The 18,328-nt window shown below is 37.8% G+C and overlaps 1 protein-coding gene across 2 annotated transcripts in view; it reads left to right on the top strand.

Annotated features, from left to right (window-relative positions):
* Positions 1-18,328, top strand: part of CLNK (cytokine dependent hematopoietic cell linker) — a 187,962-nt gene that overhangs the window by 150,645 nt on the left and 18,989 nt on the right. For both annotated transcript variants that reach the window (XM_032631759.1, XM_032631758.1), the window contains exons 13-16: positions 1,156-1,174; positions 3,031-3,112; positions 7,078-7,118; positions 17,373-17,506. In XM_032631759.1, coding sequence (XP_032487650.1) covers positions 1,156-1,174; positions 3,031-3,112; positions 7,078-7,118; positions 17,373-17,506 — 276 coding nt within the window. The remainder of the gene's footprint in view (positions 1-1,155; positions 1,175-3,030; positions 3,113-7,077; positions 7,119-17,372; positions 17,507-18,328) is intronic.

The raw sequence follows: 18,328 nt of genomic DNA, 5'->3' as shown, positions 1-18,328 counted from the left end.
GATCCCTTTGAAAATTTGATGAAAGGTATAATAAAACTTCCTCACCCCAGAAAAAAATGCATATATTTATAGAGGAAAAAAATTTAGCTTTTCATGTCAGAAGGTTCATGGATCCCATGAGGTCATCCAAGGACCTCTTGCATCCCCCAAGTTAAGAAGCTTTAGTCCAAATGATACCTGTGGACTTTCTCAGCTGATGCAATGCATGAAATGGACTTTAGAAAATTATTTGCAGTTAAATAAATACTTCAGCAAATACTATACTTCTTGCAAGGCATTTTGATTGTTCAAGAATATAATAGGACTCAAGAATACAAGTCCCATAAGCACATAGACTTTCATAATGAAGAATGATCAAGAATTCTACTACTATTAAGGAAAAAAAGAGAATGAAAATGTTTGAGAAGAGAAATGGCTACATTTAACAAGAATACTGTGAATATTTTCATGCTAATTTTTAAAAATAAAAATTCCAAAACAGGTATAAAGAAAATTAACTATGGCTTTCATCACTTAAACACAACCTCTATTAATATAATATTTTATCGTATCTCTTCAAATCCTTTTTTCTACAAAATATGTCATAAGCCCAGTTTTTAATCCTGAACATTTTATGTAACTTTGAGATATACTTACAGAGTAATCTTATTCCATACTCTACGTAAATACTTGCAATGCATTTCTAACATTCCAATAGTGAGTATAGCACCAAAAATTACTTAATAGTTCTCACTTAGAGGCTTATGTAGATTGTTTCCAGTGTTTCAATATTATAAGTAATGCTGTACTGCACATCTTTGTACATGGAACTTGATCCAGATTTCAGGTTGTTGTCTAAGAAAAAGAAACTCATCAATGGAATTTTGGGGATAAGAATAAGAGTATTTCTATGGCTCTTAATAGCTATGGTTAAATTGGTTTCCAAGAGTCAAAGCAATTTATAGTCCCATCAGCAGACTGTATATTTGCCTGTTACATCACACAAAGAGTATAAAATTTTTATTTTTGCTTAGTCTTTTGGAGGATTATTCATAGATTTTTAAAAATCTATCCTAAAAAAACTAACCAACTGCTCTAAAAACACACACAGTATAATGTAAAATTCTCTGTCACTAAGAGTAACTCAATGTTTTGTTTTTTTTAAATTCAATACAGGTTCTTGGAACAGAGAAAGGTGAACTATTTATATTTGTTTTCTTATCCTAATATCATTAGGTTAAGTCCTATTTCCAGGTTAATAGCATTAGTCATTTTTTTAAAGGATTACTTGTTTCAGGGCCTGGGCTGTATGGACACGTACATGGGTGCATGATGACGTGATCCAGATGGATCCAGGACCTCAGAGTCTATTCAGGAGTCCTGTGGTCTGAACAGGGTGATTTAAATTGGGGGTGGGGTAGAGGTCTTTCTTCAGCTACAGGCTACTGACAAGGAGGCACACTGTCACCCCCTGCCACTTGGGAAAGACATTGCTGGCCTGCTGGTCCAGAGAAGCTCTTGGTCTCTCCATCTTTGATGTCACCCGTGCATACACACATAAGCCCTCATGCGTGCACGCATACACACTGCGGATGTCACTGTTGTGGAAGCATGCAATCCAACACTTGCTAGATGGCAGGATGCTAATCTGGTGATACCTTCATGCCCACCTTTGGGATACTGTTCACCATTCACTTAGAATGATGAGTTATGTCCAGAGCCAAAGGACCTGAGCTATGGCCCAAAGAGCTAACACACGCAGCCTAGTTTGACAAAGCAACATTGGGCCAAGATTTCAGAGGCTCACCATCAGCTCACTGTGTGTTTTGGCCAAGTTGCACTGACTCTGTGAGTCTCAAGTCTGCTCTTTTTACATTGAGAAAGTTAGACTGGAGCGGGACCTAACCTGGGTTTGTGGATTCCCAAGGGTTTCTGATGGAGGAATGAGGGTCTGTTGGCAATTCTAAATAATTTTAAAATCTAAAGGAAACTATACCATTTTCCACAATAAAGCTCAGCATCCTACTGAAATGTTGAGGAGTTGTTGCCTCAGGCTTCAGTGATTATAAACCCAGCAATATGACATTGATCAGCTCACAGAGGTGGCTGTTGATAACCTGAAATGATTTTATGGGATGTATGACTCGTGGACCAGTCACAGACTCCAATCACTTTTCAAGTAATGACAGCCCTTCAGTCAAAGGTATTGAGTTTGTGATCAACCTTGGACACAGCACAGAGTAACAGCCAAAATTAAGACATGTCAGTGTTTATGCTTCCTTAACTTTACTACTTACCACTGCAACTGGAAGAGTGTTTTATGGGATTCCCTATCATAGTATTATTATGTGCCCTTGGTAATTCTGGATGGCTAGTTAAAATCTATCCAGGATGAAAAGGAAATTAAAAGTGGTAACACCAATGACATATGTAATTACTGAATAAGTCCAGTTCCTGTGGTTGTCAAAACTTGAAAATCAAAGGGGAACAACTGAGAAAACGCACGTCTGGTGGGAACCAGGTGGAAACCGCTGGTCTATAACAGAATCCTGGGAGCTCTCTGCCCTATCACAGGAGAGATAGGAGAATTCAGGTGTGCCTGGGCCAGCATCAGGCATCCCCCTACCCTACATTGCTCAGAATAGTTCTTAAGCTTAACATTTTTGTTTATGTTTCTATGTAAGTTTTCATTCGAATGGAGAATTCAACCTCAGTCCACTTCCACTTCAAGCTTTTCCAATACCAAATACCTTCCAATGAAATATTCTATATATTGGCAAGTTCAAGGATGAGTTCCAAATTTAATATTTTTTATAATATTATTGAATATTCAACATTCAAAGCAATTTTTATAGCCTCAGGGAGAAGCCAGTCCCAGGAGCCACGGTTATTGCAGAACACTTGGGTTACAGTTTCCACTAACTGTGAACAGCTTACTCTTAATAATCAGAGATTACTTGGATGAAATTATAGCAGTTCCAGTAGACTTCTAATGGTCCCCTATCATTTTCCTTTTGCAACCTGCCCAAATTCTGTGACGCCTTTACACAGTTCCTCATCATCAGATGAAGCCTGAATTATCTCATCTGTCACAAAACCAAAGTCCTCAAGAGATTCCTCTTGCCATTGCCAGGTAAGGAGCCAGGAATCGCTTGCTGGGTCCCGGCTTGGGGGTCAGGTCATGTGTTGTCTGGGATGATGACTCACAGAGGCTTCCTGAGAAAGAGAAACTCTGGCCTTTCATAATGAGGCCCAGTGTTGAGGCCCCAGGGAAACCTGTGAATCATAGTTGTTGTTGAAGTTAATAACATTGTTCTTCTTGCACTTTATAAGTGATTGATTGCATGTTAGAGATGATATTTGAAAACATGGATATTAAGTAGGGAGGATTAACTGGAATAGAGGCTAGTCAACCTGGGAAGAAAAGTTGGCTTTTCTAACTAGTCTCAGTGGATGACACACAGAAGCTGACGATTACTTTGGCAAAGCACTTTATAAATGGCCAGGGTTTGAAAATGCCATTATCTGATTAAATCTGATAAATCTGATTAAATGCCATTATCTTGCCTGATCAGGTTATTGTGACAAATGTCATCCCAACAGAAGAGTCAAGGAGACTAGTAAGGCTCAGGCTGGTGATTCATTGGCCAAGGTCACGTACATTAGTGGTAGCTTCCTTAACATACAGTCTCCAAAATTAGTGCTATCAGGCCCTCCTGACCCCAGTCTGACCAGTGGCTCCAGCTCAGTTCATGTCACTCTCCACCGCCTCCCAACACAGGACATTTGCACGTGCTATTCCTCTGCCTGTAACAGCACACCCCCATATTTCCCTCTCTCCACCCTCTCCCTACTTGGAAAACTCTTTATCCATCAGACCACAGCTTAAAGCCACCCTGAATACAAGAGGTAGTTCTGACCCATTCCCCAGAGGGAATAAATGAGGCCCAGAGAGACTGAGTCTCTTGCCATTGAAATCAAGTCCAACTCCACTCTTCAGTAGCCCATCATGCCTACACTGACTTGATTTTAAAAATGCAGCCCATAAATCTTGACTTTCCTTAGTGCCTGCCCACAGTCACGGTGCTCTTTTGTTATTTAATAATACGCTGTTTGTGATGGAATAGAGTATTGCTTAAGAGGGAGCCCCTGGAATCATACTGCCTGGCTTCCTCACTTACAAACTGCACGGCCTTGGGCAATGTCACTCACCTTCCATGTGAAGCTGAGAGCAGGGCCAGACCTGTTCAACCTGCCCATGTGCCCGCTAACCACCAGCTCTCAATGCCATTGCCAGGCCCTGTATGTCAGGGGCATGGTCTCCATCCCCCACTCCCTTCCTCTCCCTCACTTTCTTGTCCTATTTCACACCTTCAGCAACTTTGTTCTCAGTCTTTGATCTGTGGACATTAGGACTGCAGTTTCATAACTCTTATTAGGCTGTTTTCAGTTTAAGACCCAATCTGACACAAAACTCCTGCCCATACAATAAGTACATACTCTTTCTTAATGTAATTTTCTGAAAGGAAACAAAAACACATCATGTTATAGTGAAAAGATAATGAGATTTTAGTTGGGCCCGCATCTGTAGCAGTTGTTATTCAGTGTGGTTTAGCTTCTTTTGTTTGTTTGTTTGTTTAATTGAACAAAGTGTCCTGATTTTTCTTCCTCTCTTAACTGGCTGCTTCTTCTAAGTCTCCCTTTTAGGCTTTTTCCAAAACTGAACTCTGAATGTTGGTATTCCTCAGATCCTTCTGATGTCCTTTTTTCTATCAGTAAGGGTGTAGGCAGTTCATCCATCCCTACAGTGTCAAGGGTCAACTCTATGTTGATAATTACTAAATCTCTATCCTCTGCCCCAACCACCCTTCTTAGCCCCAGACCCATATATCCAGCTACCCAATGGGCAGTTTTCCTTAAATCAGTGACAGGTATCTCAAACTCAGTGTTGGAAACTGAACTCTTCATTTCTACTTTCATTTCTGGACCAACGCTCTCCTCCTACAAACTTTCTCACCTCAGTAAATGGTATACTGTCTTTCCCATCTTTACTCTTCCCATCCAAATCATTAAAAACTCCCAAAATTCTCAAATCTCAACTCAAAATGGGTCTTGAGTCTATCCATTTCTACCCATTTCCCCAGCTCCCAACATAAACCAGCCACCATCAACTCTTGCTTAAACAGTAGCCTTCCTTCTAATGATACATCTTCATACCCTACCTTCCATCCATAAGGAACTACTTTCTGGTCTCTTGAAGAATAAGCCATGTTTTCTTGCCTCTGAGCCTTTGCACCTGCTGTTCCCTCTGCCTGGAACACACCGTTACTCCTCACCAATCTCCTATTCACCTTTCAGAAGTCAGCTCAGTTAGCATATGTCCCAGGAAGACTTTCCTGAGAATCAAATCAATTTCGTCTGGATTGTGACCTTCTTCTGCTACCACAGGAGCTTCTGCTGTGCTCACCTCAATTGCGGTGTTTACCCCACATTGTGTTTATGGTATAATCATGTCTTCCCTCCATAAATTAAGCTGCTTTAGGATAGAGGCCATGTCTTATTCATTTGCTACCCCCCAAAACATATCACGTACTTGGTAAATGCTCAATAAATGTTTATAAAATGAAAGAATTATTTCTATTTCAGTTTAGGTAGTTTTTTTTTTTACTTATATTTTTATAAACTTTGTACACAAAACCTAGAATATCCTCAGAGGATATCCCTATTCTCTCAATATTTTCTAAAAATCCTGAAAAATTAGGGCAGTGAAATTTTGCTATCTGTGATTTTTTTTTCCAGATATTTAACAAAATTGTACACTGGCTCCTAGTAAAGGGATCCTGGTTTTAACAGAATCGAAGGCTTAGATAGCAGGAGAAGTCTAACCAGTGATGACAGCACACTGTGGTGGTTCAATGATCTAATGGCATTTTTATCTACCAAGCAAATCATAAGACCCCAGGCTTCTGTGGAGATAACAAAAACCAGATATGTACTCAGTTGATTTCATTGGTACTGGAAAAGGGCTAGGTTTCATTGAATTAACCCAGAGGCTTTGTTCAATTGTACAGTCGTGGCATAGAGCATGCTCCATGTAATTAGATTTAACTGTAGGAGCAACTAAAGTTTAAAATGACGATGCCAACAACAATACAAAATGAACCAGAAAATCAGAGCTGCGTGTTACACAAAGCCAAACATTAAATAAAGCCATTGGTAAACAATCTTTTTTTTTTTTTAATAAATCTATTTATTTATTTATCTTATTTTTGGCTGTGTTCGGTCTTCATTGCTGCACGTGGGCTTTCTCTAGTTGCGGCCAGTGGGGGCTACTCTTCGCTGCAGTATGCGGGCTTCTCATTGCAGTGGCTTCTCTGTGTTGCAGAGCATGGGCTCTAGGCACATGGGCTTCAGTTGTGGCACACAGGCTCAGTAGTTATGACGCATGGGCTCAGCTGCTCCGTGGCATGTGGGATCTTCCCCGACCAGGGCTCGATCCCATGTCCCCTGCATTGGCAGGTGGATTCCTAACCACTGTGCCACCAGGGAAGTCCCAGTAAACAGTCTTGGTAGCATCACTATTGTGTTTAGAAATGCATATCGTTTTATTCCCTTTTATTATGTTTTTATAATCCCTTTTTCTTTATCAATTTCCTTGTAATAATCCACACAGTTTTCTTACCTAGCTCACATTAAGAAGGAATAAAATAATTTCTATTCGTTTCTTCTTTGCTATGGCTGACTCTCCTTCAATTGGTAAACAATTACTATAGAGTAGGAGCCCCATCCAGCCACATAGCATTTTCTATAGTGACTGTAGCTACAAGGCAAGTCTAAATTCATAGCTTCCAAAAGTAAAGAATTTTGATGTGTGCTCACTGAAGTGACCTGGAAGGAACTTATGTGGGTAAGTCACTTTGTTCCATATCTAATGTTCATCTGTATTGAGAAAGGAAGGAACCAGCATTTTAGCAACCTTACAAAACAGACGATTTTTCATCCAGTAAAATATAAAGTGCTCTGTAAATATGACAGGCCATGAGTACTGACCCAGCGTGGGAAATACTAACGTTCTTTCAATTGTAACATTTCCTTTAGCTCTTCGTTCGTGACTCACAACCAGAGTGTACAAAACAGAGGTAAGAACACTTTATGAAAGAATTATAAAAATAAGTAGGTTAAGTCATACACTGCTGTATTCCTGCATCGTGACTTAGCTTTTGTGAATCTCAGAGTCTCTGAGCTGATGCATGTAGATGTAATTCGCTTGTTTTCATTGATAGGCGGCATTGCATCGCATTAATATAATGTTTATCCATAGTTAAATACCATCACTTAGGTGTTTCCGGTTTTTTCCTCTTATGAACGTTAGTTTGTTGTGAACAATATTGTTAATGTCTTCCCCTGTGTATAATATGTACATGTTTTCCCAAGTACTTAATATGATAAGTTCTTTTTCTAAGAGTGAAATGGCCATGTCTTAGAATATTCCTCTCTTCAGTGGCACTAGATGTATTTTCCAAAGTAGATGTATCACTTTGTTTCACCAAAAGCGTGTGAGACCCCATCATTCCCCATCCTTTCCAACAGTTGTTTTTTGGCAAACTTTTAGTTTTTGTCAATCCATTCGGTGTAATCAGGATTCCTTCCCTGTCTGTCCACAGAAGGCAGAGCACTGCCTAAATTAGCTCCAGAGATGGGCGCAAGCCATAGTTATCAGCTCAGACACCAGAGACAGGCATGAAACCCTAATGCTGCTACTTCAGCCCCCAAGAATCCTGTGTGCAAGCATAGGTCACTATCCACATGTGCCACCTTTCCCACCGACCCCAGGAGCCTAGCAGCCTGCCACTGCCAGGGTCCCGTGATCCAGGGACAACTTCCCCAGGAAAACACATGGCACTCCTCAGGCTGTTGCAACGTCACACTGGTCTCTGCCACCTCAGGCTCAACCTGCATTCCAATTATAAGTACAGTACCCCTCCCTCCCCACGGCATGAGTGAGCCAGAGCCCCCTAATCAGCCGCTGCTTTAAACCCATCCTGTCTGGGTGGGAACAGAAGCCTGAGGGTGATCTACATGCAGAGCTGGGGCCCAAACTAAAGCTGAACCCCAGGAGCTGTGCGAACAAAGAGAAAGGGAAATTTCTCAATGCAGCCTCAGGAACAGCAGATTAAATCCCCACAACCAATTTGAGGTACCCTGCATCTGTGGAATACCTGAACAGACAATGAATGTTCCCAAAATTGAGGCGGTATATTCTGGGCACAACTGTAGATTTGGAGTTTGCTGTCTGCAACTGACTTGTTTCTGATTTCTATGTTTATCTTACTATAGTTTTTAGTGCTTGTTATCATTGGTGGATTTCTTTATTGGTTTGGTTGCTCTCTTCTTTTTTTATTACTTTTTAATTTTAATTATTTTTTTATTTTAATTCTTTTCTTTTTACTTATTTATTTTTCTTTCTTTTTTCCCCCTTTTCTTCTGAACCGTGTGGCTGACAGGGTCTTGGTGCTCCAGCCTGGTGTCAGGCCTGAGCCTCTGAGGTGGGAGAGCAGAGTTCAGGACCTCCCAGCCCCATGTAATATCAAATGGCAAAAGCTCTCCCAGAGATCTCAGTCTCTTTACTAAGACCCAGCTCCACCCAATGGCCAGCAAGCTCCAGTGCTGGATGCCCCATGCTAAACAAATAACAAGACAGAAACACAATCCCACCCATTAGCAGAGAGGCTACCTAAAATCATACGAAGTTCACAGTCACCCCAAAACACACCATCGTACACAGTACTGCCCCCTAGAAAAAAACCATGCAGCCTCACCCACCTGAACACAGGCACCAGTCCCCTCCATCAGGAAGCCTACACAAGCCACTGAACCAACCTTACCCACTGGGGGCAGACACCAAAAACAATGGGAACTAAGAACATGCAGCCTGTGAAAAAGAGACTCCAAACACAATAAGTTAAGCATAATGGGAAGACAGAGAAATATGCAGCAGATGAAGGAGCACAGTAAGAACCAATCAGACCAAACAAAAGAAGAGAAAATAGGTAATGTACTTGAAAAAGAATTCAGAGTAATGATAGTAAGGATGATCCAAAATCTTAGAAATAGAATGGAGAAAATACAAGAAATGTTTACCAAGGACCTAGAAGAACTAAAGAGCAAACAAAAAATGATGAACAACACAATAAATGAAATTAAAAATTCTCTAGAAGGAATCAATAGCAGAATAACTGAGGCAGAAGAACAGATAAGTGACCTGTAAGATAAAATAGTGGAAATAACTACCGTAGAGCAGAATAAAGAAAAGAGAATGAAAAGAATTGAGGACAGACTCAGAGACCTCTGGGACAACATTAAACACAACAACATTTGAATTATAGGGTCCAAGAAAAAGAAGAGAAAAAGAAAGGGTCTGAGAAAATATTTGAAGAGATTATAGTTGAAAACTTCCCTAATATGGGAAAGGAAATAGTCAATCAAGTCCAGAAAGCGCAGAGAGCCCCATACAGGATAAATCCAAGGAGAAATATGCCAAGACACATATTAATCAGACTAAGAAAATTAAATACAAAAAAAAATTTAAAGCAGTAAGGGAAAAGCAACAAATAACATACAAGGGAATCCCCATAAGGTTAACAGCTGATCTTTCAGCAAAAACTCTGCAAGCCAGAAGGGACTGGCAGGACATATTTAAAGTGATGAAAGGGAAAAACCTACAACCAAGATTACTCTACCCAGCAAGGATCTCATTCAGATGCGATGGAGAAATTAAACCCTTTACAGACAAGCAAAAGTTAAGAGAATTCAGCAGCACCACGCCAGCTTTACAACAAATGCTAAAGGAACTTCTCTAGACAAGAAACACAAGAGATGGAAAAGACCTATAATAACAAACATAACACAATTAAGAAAATGGTAATAGGAACATACATATCAATAATTACCTTAGATGTAAATGAATTAAATGCTCCAACCAAGAGACATAGACTGGCTGAATGGGTACAAAAAAAAAACCCTTATATATGCTGTCTACAAGAGACCCACTTCCAACTAAGGGACACATACAGACTGAAAGTGAGGGGATGGAAAAAGACATTCTATGCAAATGGAAATCAAAAGAGAGCTGGAGTAGCAATTCTTATATCAGACAAAATACACTTTAAAATAAAGACTATTACAAGAGACAAAGAAGGACAGTACATAATGATCAAGGGATCAATCCAAGAAGATGATATAACAATTGTAAATATTTATGCACCCAACATAGGAGCACCTCAATACATAAGGCAAATGCTAATAGCCATAAAAGGGGAAATCGACATTAACAAAATAGTAGTAGGAGACTTTAACCCCCACTTTCACCAATGGACAGATCATCCAAAATGAAAACAAATAAGGATACACAAGCTTTAAATGATACATTAAACAAGATGGACTTAATTGATATTTATAGGACATTCCATCCAAAAACAACAGAATACACTTTCTTCTCAAGTGCTCATGGAACATTCTCCAGGATAGATCATATCTTGGGTCACAAATCAAGCCTTGGTAAATTTAAGAAAATTGAAATCATATCAAGTATCTTTTCCAAACACAACACTATGAGACTAGATATCAATTACAGGAAAGAAAACTGTAAAAAATACAAGCACGTGTACGCTAAACAATACACTACTTATTAACCAAGAGATCACTGAAGAAATCAAAGAGGAAATCAAAAAATACCTAGAAGCAAATGGCAATGAAAACATGACAACCCAATACCTATAGGATGCAGCAAAAACCATTCTAAGAAGGAAGTTTATAGCAATACAATCCTACCTCAAGAAACAAGAAAAATCTCAAACAACCTAACCTTACACCTAAAGCAATTAGAGAAAGAAGAACAAAAAAACCCCAAAGTTAGCAAAAGGAAAGAAATCACAAAAATCAGATCATAAATAAATGAAAAAGAAATGAAGGAAACAATAGCAAAGATCAATAAAACTAAAAGCTGGTTCTTTGAGAAGATAAACAAAATTGATAAACCAGTAGCCAGATTCATCTAGAAAAAAAGGTAGAAGATTCACATCAATAGAATTAGAAATGAAAAAGGAAAAGTAACAACTGACACTGCAGAAATACAAAGGATCATGAGAGATTCCTACAAGCAACTATATGCCAATAAAATAGAAAACCTGGAAGAAATGGACAAATTCTTAGAAAAGCACAACCTTCTGAGACTGAACCAGGACGAAATAGAAAATATAAACAGACCAATCACAAGCAGTGAAATTGAAAGTGTGATTATAAATCTTCCAACAAACAAAAGCCCAGGACCAGATGCTTTTACAGGAGAATTCTATCAAACATTTAGAGAAGAGTGAACACCTATCCTTCTCAAACTCTTCCAAAATATAGCAGAAGGAGGAACACTCCCAAACTCATTCTATGAGGCCACCATCACCCTGATACCAAAACCAGACAAAGATGTTACAGGAAAAGAAAGCTACCGGCCAATATCACTGATGAACATAGATGCATAACTCCTCAACAACATACTAGCAAACAAAAGCCAGCAGCGCATTAAAAGGATCATACACCATGATCAAGTGGGGTTTATCCCAGGAATGCAAGGATTCTTCAATATACGCAAATCAATCAACGTGATACACCATATTAACAAACTGAAGGAGAAAAACCATATGATCATCTCAATAGATGCAGAAGTCTTTCAAGACAATTCAACACCGATTTATGATAGAAACTCTTCAGAAAGTAGGCATAGAGGGAACTTACCTTAACATAATAAAGGCCATATATGACAAACCCAGAGCCAACATCATTCTCAATGGTGAAAAACTGAAACCATTTCCTCTAAGATCAGGAAAAAGACAAGGTTGCCTACTCTCACCACTATTATTCAACATAGTTGAATGAATGAAATTAGAACACTTCCTAACACCATACACAAAAATAAACTCAAAATGGATTAAAGACCTAAATGTAAGGCCAGACACTATAAAACTCTTAGAGGAAAACATAGGCAGAACACTCTATGACATAAATCACAGCAAGATCCTTTTGACCCACCTCCTAGAGAAATGGACATAAAAACAAAAATAAACAATTGAGACCTAATGAAACTTAAAAACTTTTTCACAGCAAAGGAAACCATAAACAAGATGAAAAGACAGCCCTCAGAATGGGAGAAAATATCTGCAAACAAAGCAACTGACAAAGGATTAATCTCCAAAATATAAAAGCAGCACATGCAGCTCAATAGCAAAGAAACAAACAACCCAATGCAAAAATGAGCAGATCTAAATAGACATTTCTCCAAAGAAGATATACATATTGTCAACAAACACATGAAAGGATGCTAAACATCACTAATCATTAGAGAAATGCAACTCAAAGCTACAGTGAGGTATCACCTCACACCGGTCAGAATGGCCATCATCAAAATATATACAAACACTAAATGCTCGAGAGGGTGTGGAGAAAAGGGAACCCTCTTGCACTGTTGGTGGGAATGTAAGTTGATATAGCCACTATGGAGAACAGTATGGAAGTTCCTTAAAAAACTAAAAATAGAACTACCATATGACCCAACAATCCCACTACTGGGCATATACCCTGAGAAAACCATAATTCAAAAAGAGTCATGTACCACAATGTTCATTGCAGCACTATTTACAATAGCCAGGACATGGAAGCAACCTAAGTGTCCATCGATAGATGAATGGATAAAGAAGATGTGGCACATATAAACAATGGAATATTACTCAGCCATAAAAAGAAAGGAAATTGAGTTATTTGTAATGAGGTGAATGGACCTAGAGTCTGTCATACAGAGTGAAGTAAGCCGGAAAGAGAAAAACAAATACTTCCTGCTAACACATATATATGGGATCTAAAAAAAAAAAGGATACAGGGAGGGGGATGGGTAAGCTGAGACGAAGTGAGAAAGTAGCACTGACATATATACACTACTATATGTAAAATAGATAGCTAGTGGGAAGCAGCTGCATAGCACAGGGAGATCAGCTCGGTGCTTTGTCTCCACCTAGAGAGGTGGGATAGGGAGGGTGAGAGGGAGACAGAAGAGGGAGGGGATATGAGGATAGATGTATACTTACAGTTGATTTACTTTGTTATACAGCAGAAGCTAACATAACACTGTAAAGCAATTATACTCCAATAAAGATGTTAAAAAGAAAATATTGCTAAAAATAAAGAACAATTAAGGAATGGAACAGCAGTGTTAGTGAAGTGGGACTGTCTTCAAAGACATGAGTCCAGTCAAGTACCCTCTGGCTGGAGTGGATCATTAGTACTGGGGTCATGTAGATTGTTCTCTACTCATCTTAGAAAAAACAGGCTGCTTAAAGAAATGGCCTGGGGTGGACAAAGGAAATGTTTTGGCCTCCAGTGCCTTCAAATACCATTAATTCCTTTTTTAGTCAACAAATATCTCAATTTGCTATACAGCAGAAACTAACACAAATTGTAAATCAACTATACTCCAATAAAAAGTAACTTTTAAAAATATTTTAAGAACAACAAAAAAACCCCAAATATCCATCAAGCACATGTTTTATACCCCATTGGGCTGGGCCCTAAGCGTACAGAATAGAGACAGCCCCATCCTTTAACTACCCAGTGCTTGAACTCTGTGATGCTATCAGCTTCCTGAGTGATGTTCATTCTCCTGGGTAAAAATTCACCCTTGGGTCACCAGTGCTTTGCAGAAATTAGATGTACAGAAAATAGCACACAATCCAGGCACACATAGAGTTCTGAGTCTAGTGGGCTCGCTAAAGCTTACTGGTTTTAAGCTGAACACTTCAGATGAGGGAGACAGTACTCTTCACTTAGACTCATGATAACTACTTCTCTGTCAATGTAGATATCATTATCCTTATCTAACAAATGAGAAAAAAATTTGAAAATATTCAGTTACTCTTGATATCTAAGTTACTACTTGATAAACAGACTTTGCTCAATTCTCTGATAAATGAATTCAAGCTAAGCTATTAAGAGGCTAAGTAGATGGATCTCAGGACAAAAAGAAAATGATTTTGATATATTGGAAGACAATCCAGAAAGGTTTGGTGATATTCCAAAATAGTAACATTACTCTCTAAATTTGGGGTGGTGGATGATTTCTTTTCTCTTTTGTTTGTTTTAGTCTTTGTTCATTAATGTTATCCTTTCTATCTGCATTTTATAAATGTTCTTTGAAATATATGGCTCTTTACTTAGAAAATTATTTTTTAAATTTTATGTAAGGGTAAGGTTAAAATTTGCTAATAAGTATGGAGAGCTGCTTAAAACAATGGTTTTATTCTAAGTTTCAAAAGAAACATCTAGAGCTGTTTCTCTAATAACACTAACAGCAGTAGCATTTATTGAGTGACTAGTATGGACCAGACACTGTACTAAGAGCTTTATATACATGAGAATTTTCAAATATTAGTAAATATTGATATCAGTATGGTTCTACAACCCATACCGTTTTTATTAGACTACCCTAATTTTATTGCCCACCTACACATTGTTCTCTTTATTGTTCTTCCATTTACCCTGTGTCAACCTCTTTATTAATGTAATCCTCTATTCTCCAAGTAGGACAGTCCTATTTCTTGCAGTTATAAAACTCAAATGCAATGTTTTATATAAAGAAAACTTTCCAAAGATTACTGCCATTACTTAAGAACAAAATCAATTAAATACTTGTAGGGGATTACATGCTCGGAATTTTATTCATTTATTAAGCAAAAATCCATCCAGGTCTTCAGGGGAACTAGCATGGCAAAGTTGTTTTTTGTTTGTTTGTTTTGTTTTTTTATAACTCATTCTCTGAATAGACTACAAATGCACATAGCTGTTTCCAAATTCTTTTTCAAGTAGAATTTTTAAATATTCAAGCAAGGCACTCAGAGTTGAAATATATTAAATCAGTTGCCACAATATCAAGAAAAATTCATAATCACTGAACTCTATTATGTATGCCACACAAACTGATATGAAACGCTGATAATGGTTATTTTTTACTCCGAAGTATGTTCTTACTGTTTCAATCCATGTTGAAAAGATAGCTATGGCCATTTAAATAATGTCTTTATGTATTGATTCACTATGATTTAAAATAAAGTTGTTAAAGTCTTTTTTTTTTATATTTCAATAACTCTTTTAGTTTTCTCTTGGTTAGGATTTGCCTGGTCTATGGTTCTCCATCCTTTCATTAGTGATCCTTTTGTGTCATTATATTTCAGATGTGTAATTAGCACAGACCTGGAATTTTTAAACCAATCTGCACCTGATTTTTAAGTATTAAACTTACACCATTGATATTTATTGTAATTACTAACATTTTTGAATCAATTTTTATATTTTGTTGTGCCTCCTATTTGCCAATTTTATTGACTTTTTTTCTTTTCCTGCCATATATTGGATTCATTTCTTCTTTACTCCTCTTTTTTTCTCTTTCTAGAAAGTTATACAAATTCTATTCTTCCATTGCTTACCTTCAGTGTTTAGCTAAATAAATAAATAGTATGCTTGAATTTTAAAACTCTGAAGTTCATATCCTCTTCCCAACAATACAGCAAACTTAGGATAATTTTGCTCTGATGGTATGGATGCTGTACTGTGTTTGAAAGTAGAGCTCTTTTCCTTATAAAATAAAATTTGAAAAGACAGAAATGTCTTTAGCATTATTCCTATTTTTAGTCATAAATTGGTGAGTGAAATTAACTTACTATGATGAATGTAATTTCAACTTTAATTGATCAAACACTTATCTAAAACAAACATTTTGATACATGTAATTCCCTATATTCTTAGACTCCTCATTAAAAGCCACAAACCTTGGAACCCTTGAAATAGAACTTTCAATGTTGCAGGTGCATTCTTTGCTCTTCTTAGTAAGCCTACAGAGAAATTTGGCATTTTGATGACAAAGAGCAGAATAAATACACATATAACTTGCATTACAATAACTGGCATATAAAAATTTGCTAATGTTTTATTTAGTATTTTGTCTCAAAAATATACTGTGTGAATATAACTATTCCATTTTTTTCAAAGCTCTTATTAATCTACTAACCAGAACTATAACTTGGGTAATAGACTGTTTTCTAGACTGAATTAAGACTAAATAGCTTATTATTCTGCCTTAATACTAATCACCCCTTTTCCATTTTATATGTTATTACTGTCTAATATTTTATTTTGATATTGTTTTTGTACCCTCAAAGCCTTATAATTTGTATACACTTAATCCTTGCTTTAAATTACTAATATATTTATAAATATCTTTTTTTAAGTATTCCTTCTAACACCTCACTCCTTCCTTGTGGCCTTAATTTGTTGAAATTCATTTTTTATTAGTGTTTACTGGAATGACACAGTGGAAATGTTATTTTTATTGAAGTATGTAGAGAAAATACCACATCAAAACTGGACAAGTGTTTCAATGAACTTTTTGTATTCTGTTACTTTAAAATCCATCGATCTATCTTCCCTTCTAAAGAATCTTTTACACAGGCATGATTTTGTAGCATCATATATTAGTCACTTGGAAAACAGTGGTTCACAGACCTGAGCAGATATTTTCTATGTTAACTTATTTTAGTACATAATATTGTTTTAAATCACATTTGCACGTAACACCTCCAATCTCATCAGAAAAGTCTAACTGTGGATATGCTATTCAGTCACGGTGGCAGATACAAGTTTTTCCAAATTCCAGTTTGCACTTGAAAAGTCTAATTTTAAAATTGGCCACAAATACTACCAGTTGCTTTCCATGAAGTGACAGGCTTACTTTGTTCATTTTTATTAAAGTATCTGCCAAGTGCCCAAGTCTGAATAATGATAGTCTGTGTTAGTCATTCTTTCAGGTTAAAAATGATGTTCCATTAAAACAAAAATTTATTCTTTTACATTTAAAAAATGGTGTTTTCTGAGTTGGGAACAAGCTTGGCTTGTTAAAGAAACTGAACAGAGTTCATTATGGGCAAAACAGTGTGGAGGATGGGGGCTGGATGAAGAAATAAAAGAAAGATTATCTGGGGCCTTATTGACAGAAGTTAAAACATTTGGATTTTCTTCCAGGTGTAAAGGAAATCATGGAAGGATTTGTACTGGGGGGCGGGGAGGTGGCAAAGTCAGAATTACATTTTTTAAAGATAACTCTGGATGCCCTAAAGAGACAGGGGCAAAAGCTGAAGCAAGAGAAGAGTCTAGAGGAGACTGCTATCTGTAGTGAGATGATGGTGGTACAGACCAAGGTTGCCATAGACACAGGAGGGAGGGATGGGTTCCAGCTCCTTGTCAGAGGGACGCAGTCTGAGACTGTAAAGCAATCATATTTAAATGTGAATTTATTTTTCCAGATCATAAAGAAAGCATGCAGTCCTATCCTCCTCAGAGATGTCCGTCTCCAGCCAGCTATGGCCTTCTGGAAAATTCGCTATGTTGTAAAAACACGAGCAGGAAGAAACCTCTCCCCACAAGGTCTGACAAAGAGGTAAAACACACACTTCTCTGCAATATTTTTCTAGATGAACTTAGCATCTAAAGAGAGCTTTCTTGAACAGTGCTTAAAAGGAGATCATTATGACTGGATCTGAGTTTTCCCCTTCTGGCTATGTATTATTGGGGTTTAATATTTTTTAAAGCATTTTGCTATGTAATATTTTTCTTTTTTTTTTGCTGTACGCGGGCCTCTCGCTGTTGTGGCCTCTCCCGTTGCGGAGCACAGGCTCCGGACACGCAGGCTCAGCAGCCATGGCTCACGGGCCCAGCCGCTCCGCGGCATGTGAGATCTTCCCGGACTGGGCCACAAACCCGTGTCCCCTGCATCGGCAGGCGGACTCTCAACCACTGCGCCACCAGGGAAGCCCTCACTAGACTCTTTAACTTGCATATTTCCAGATTCTAAAAGTGCTTTTTTAAAATTAATCCAAAAAATAGAGATTTAGGACTGTTTTATATTTATTGACTGTTCAGTAATCTTTTAGAATTGATGGGGATTTAGATATTGCAATTGTTTTTCCAACAAAAGATCACGTATTGTATGCTCATTTCATTTGAACAGTCTAGGAAGCATGTGTTGAGCACTTATTCTAGACCAGACAACCTGCTAGAAGCTATGGTCTCTGCCCCAGAGGAGACATAAAGAGGAGGGAGAGATGAAAATAGATAGTAGAGGGATTCTTGCTTGCCCTTCATTTATTTCCTGGTCTCTTTCTAAAATATTCTCCATCCCTACAATCAGTTCTTCTCAGACCATGTTGCACTTATACTTACTTATATGGGGGGATAAAACTTTCTTTGTAAATTCTATGCT

This window comes from Phocoena sinus, chromosome 5 (assembly GCF_008692025.1).
Source record: "Phocoena sinus isolate mPhoSin1 chromosome 5, mPhoSin1.pri, whole genome shotgun sequence".
NCBI classification, from domain to species: Eukaryota; Metazoa; Chordata; class Mammalia; order Artiodactyla; family Phocoenidae; genus Phocoena; species Phocoena sinus.
Note: the sequence above shows the minus strand (reverse complement) of the source record. Positions and strands in the feature narration are given on the sequence as shown.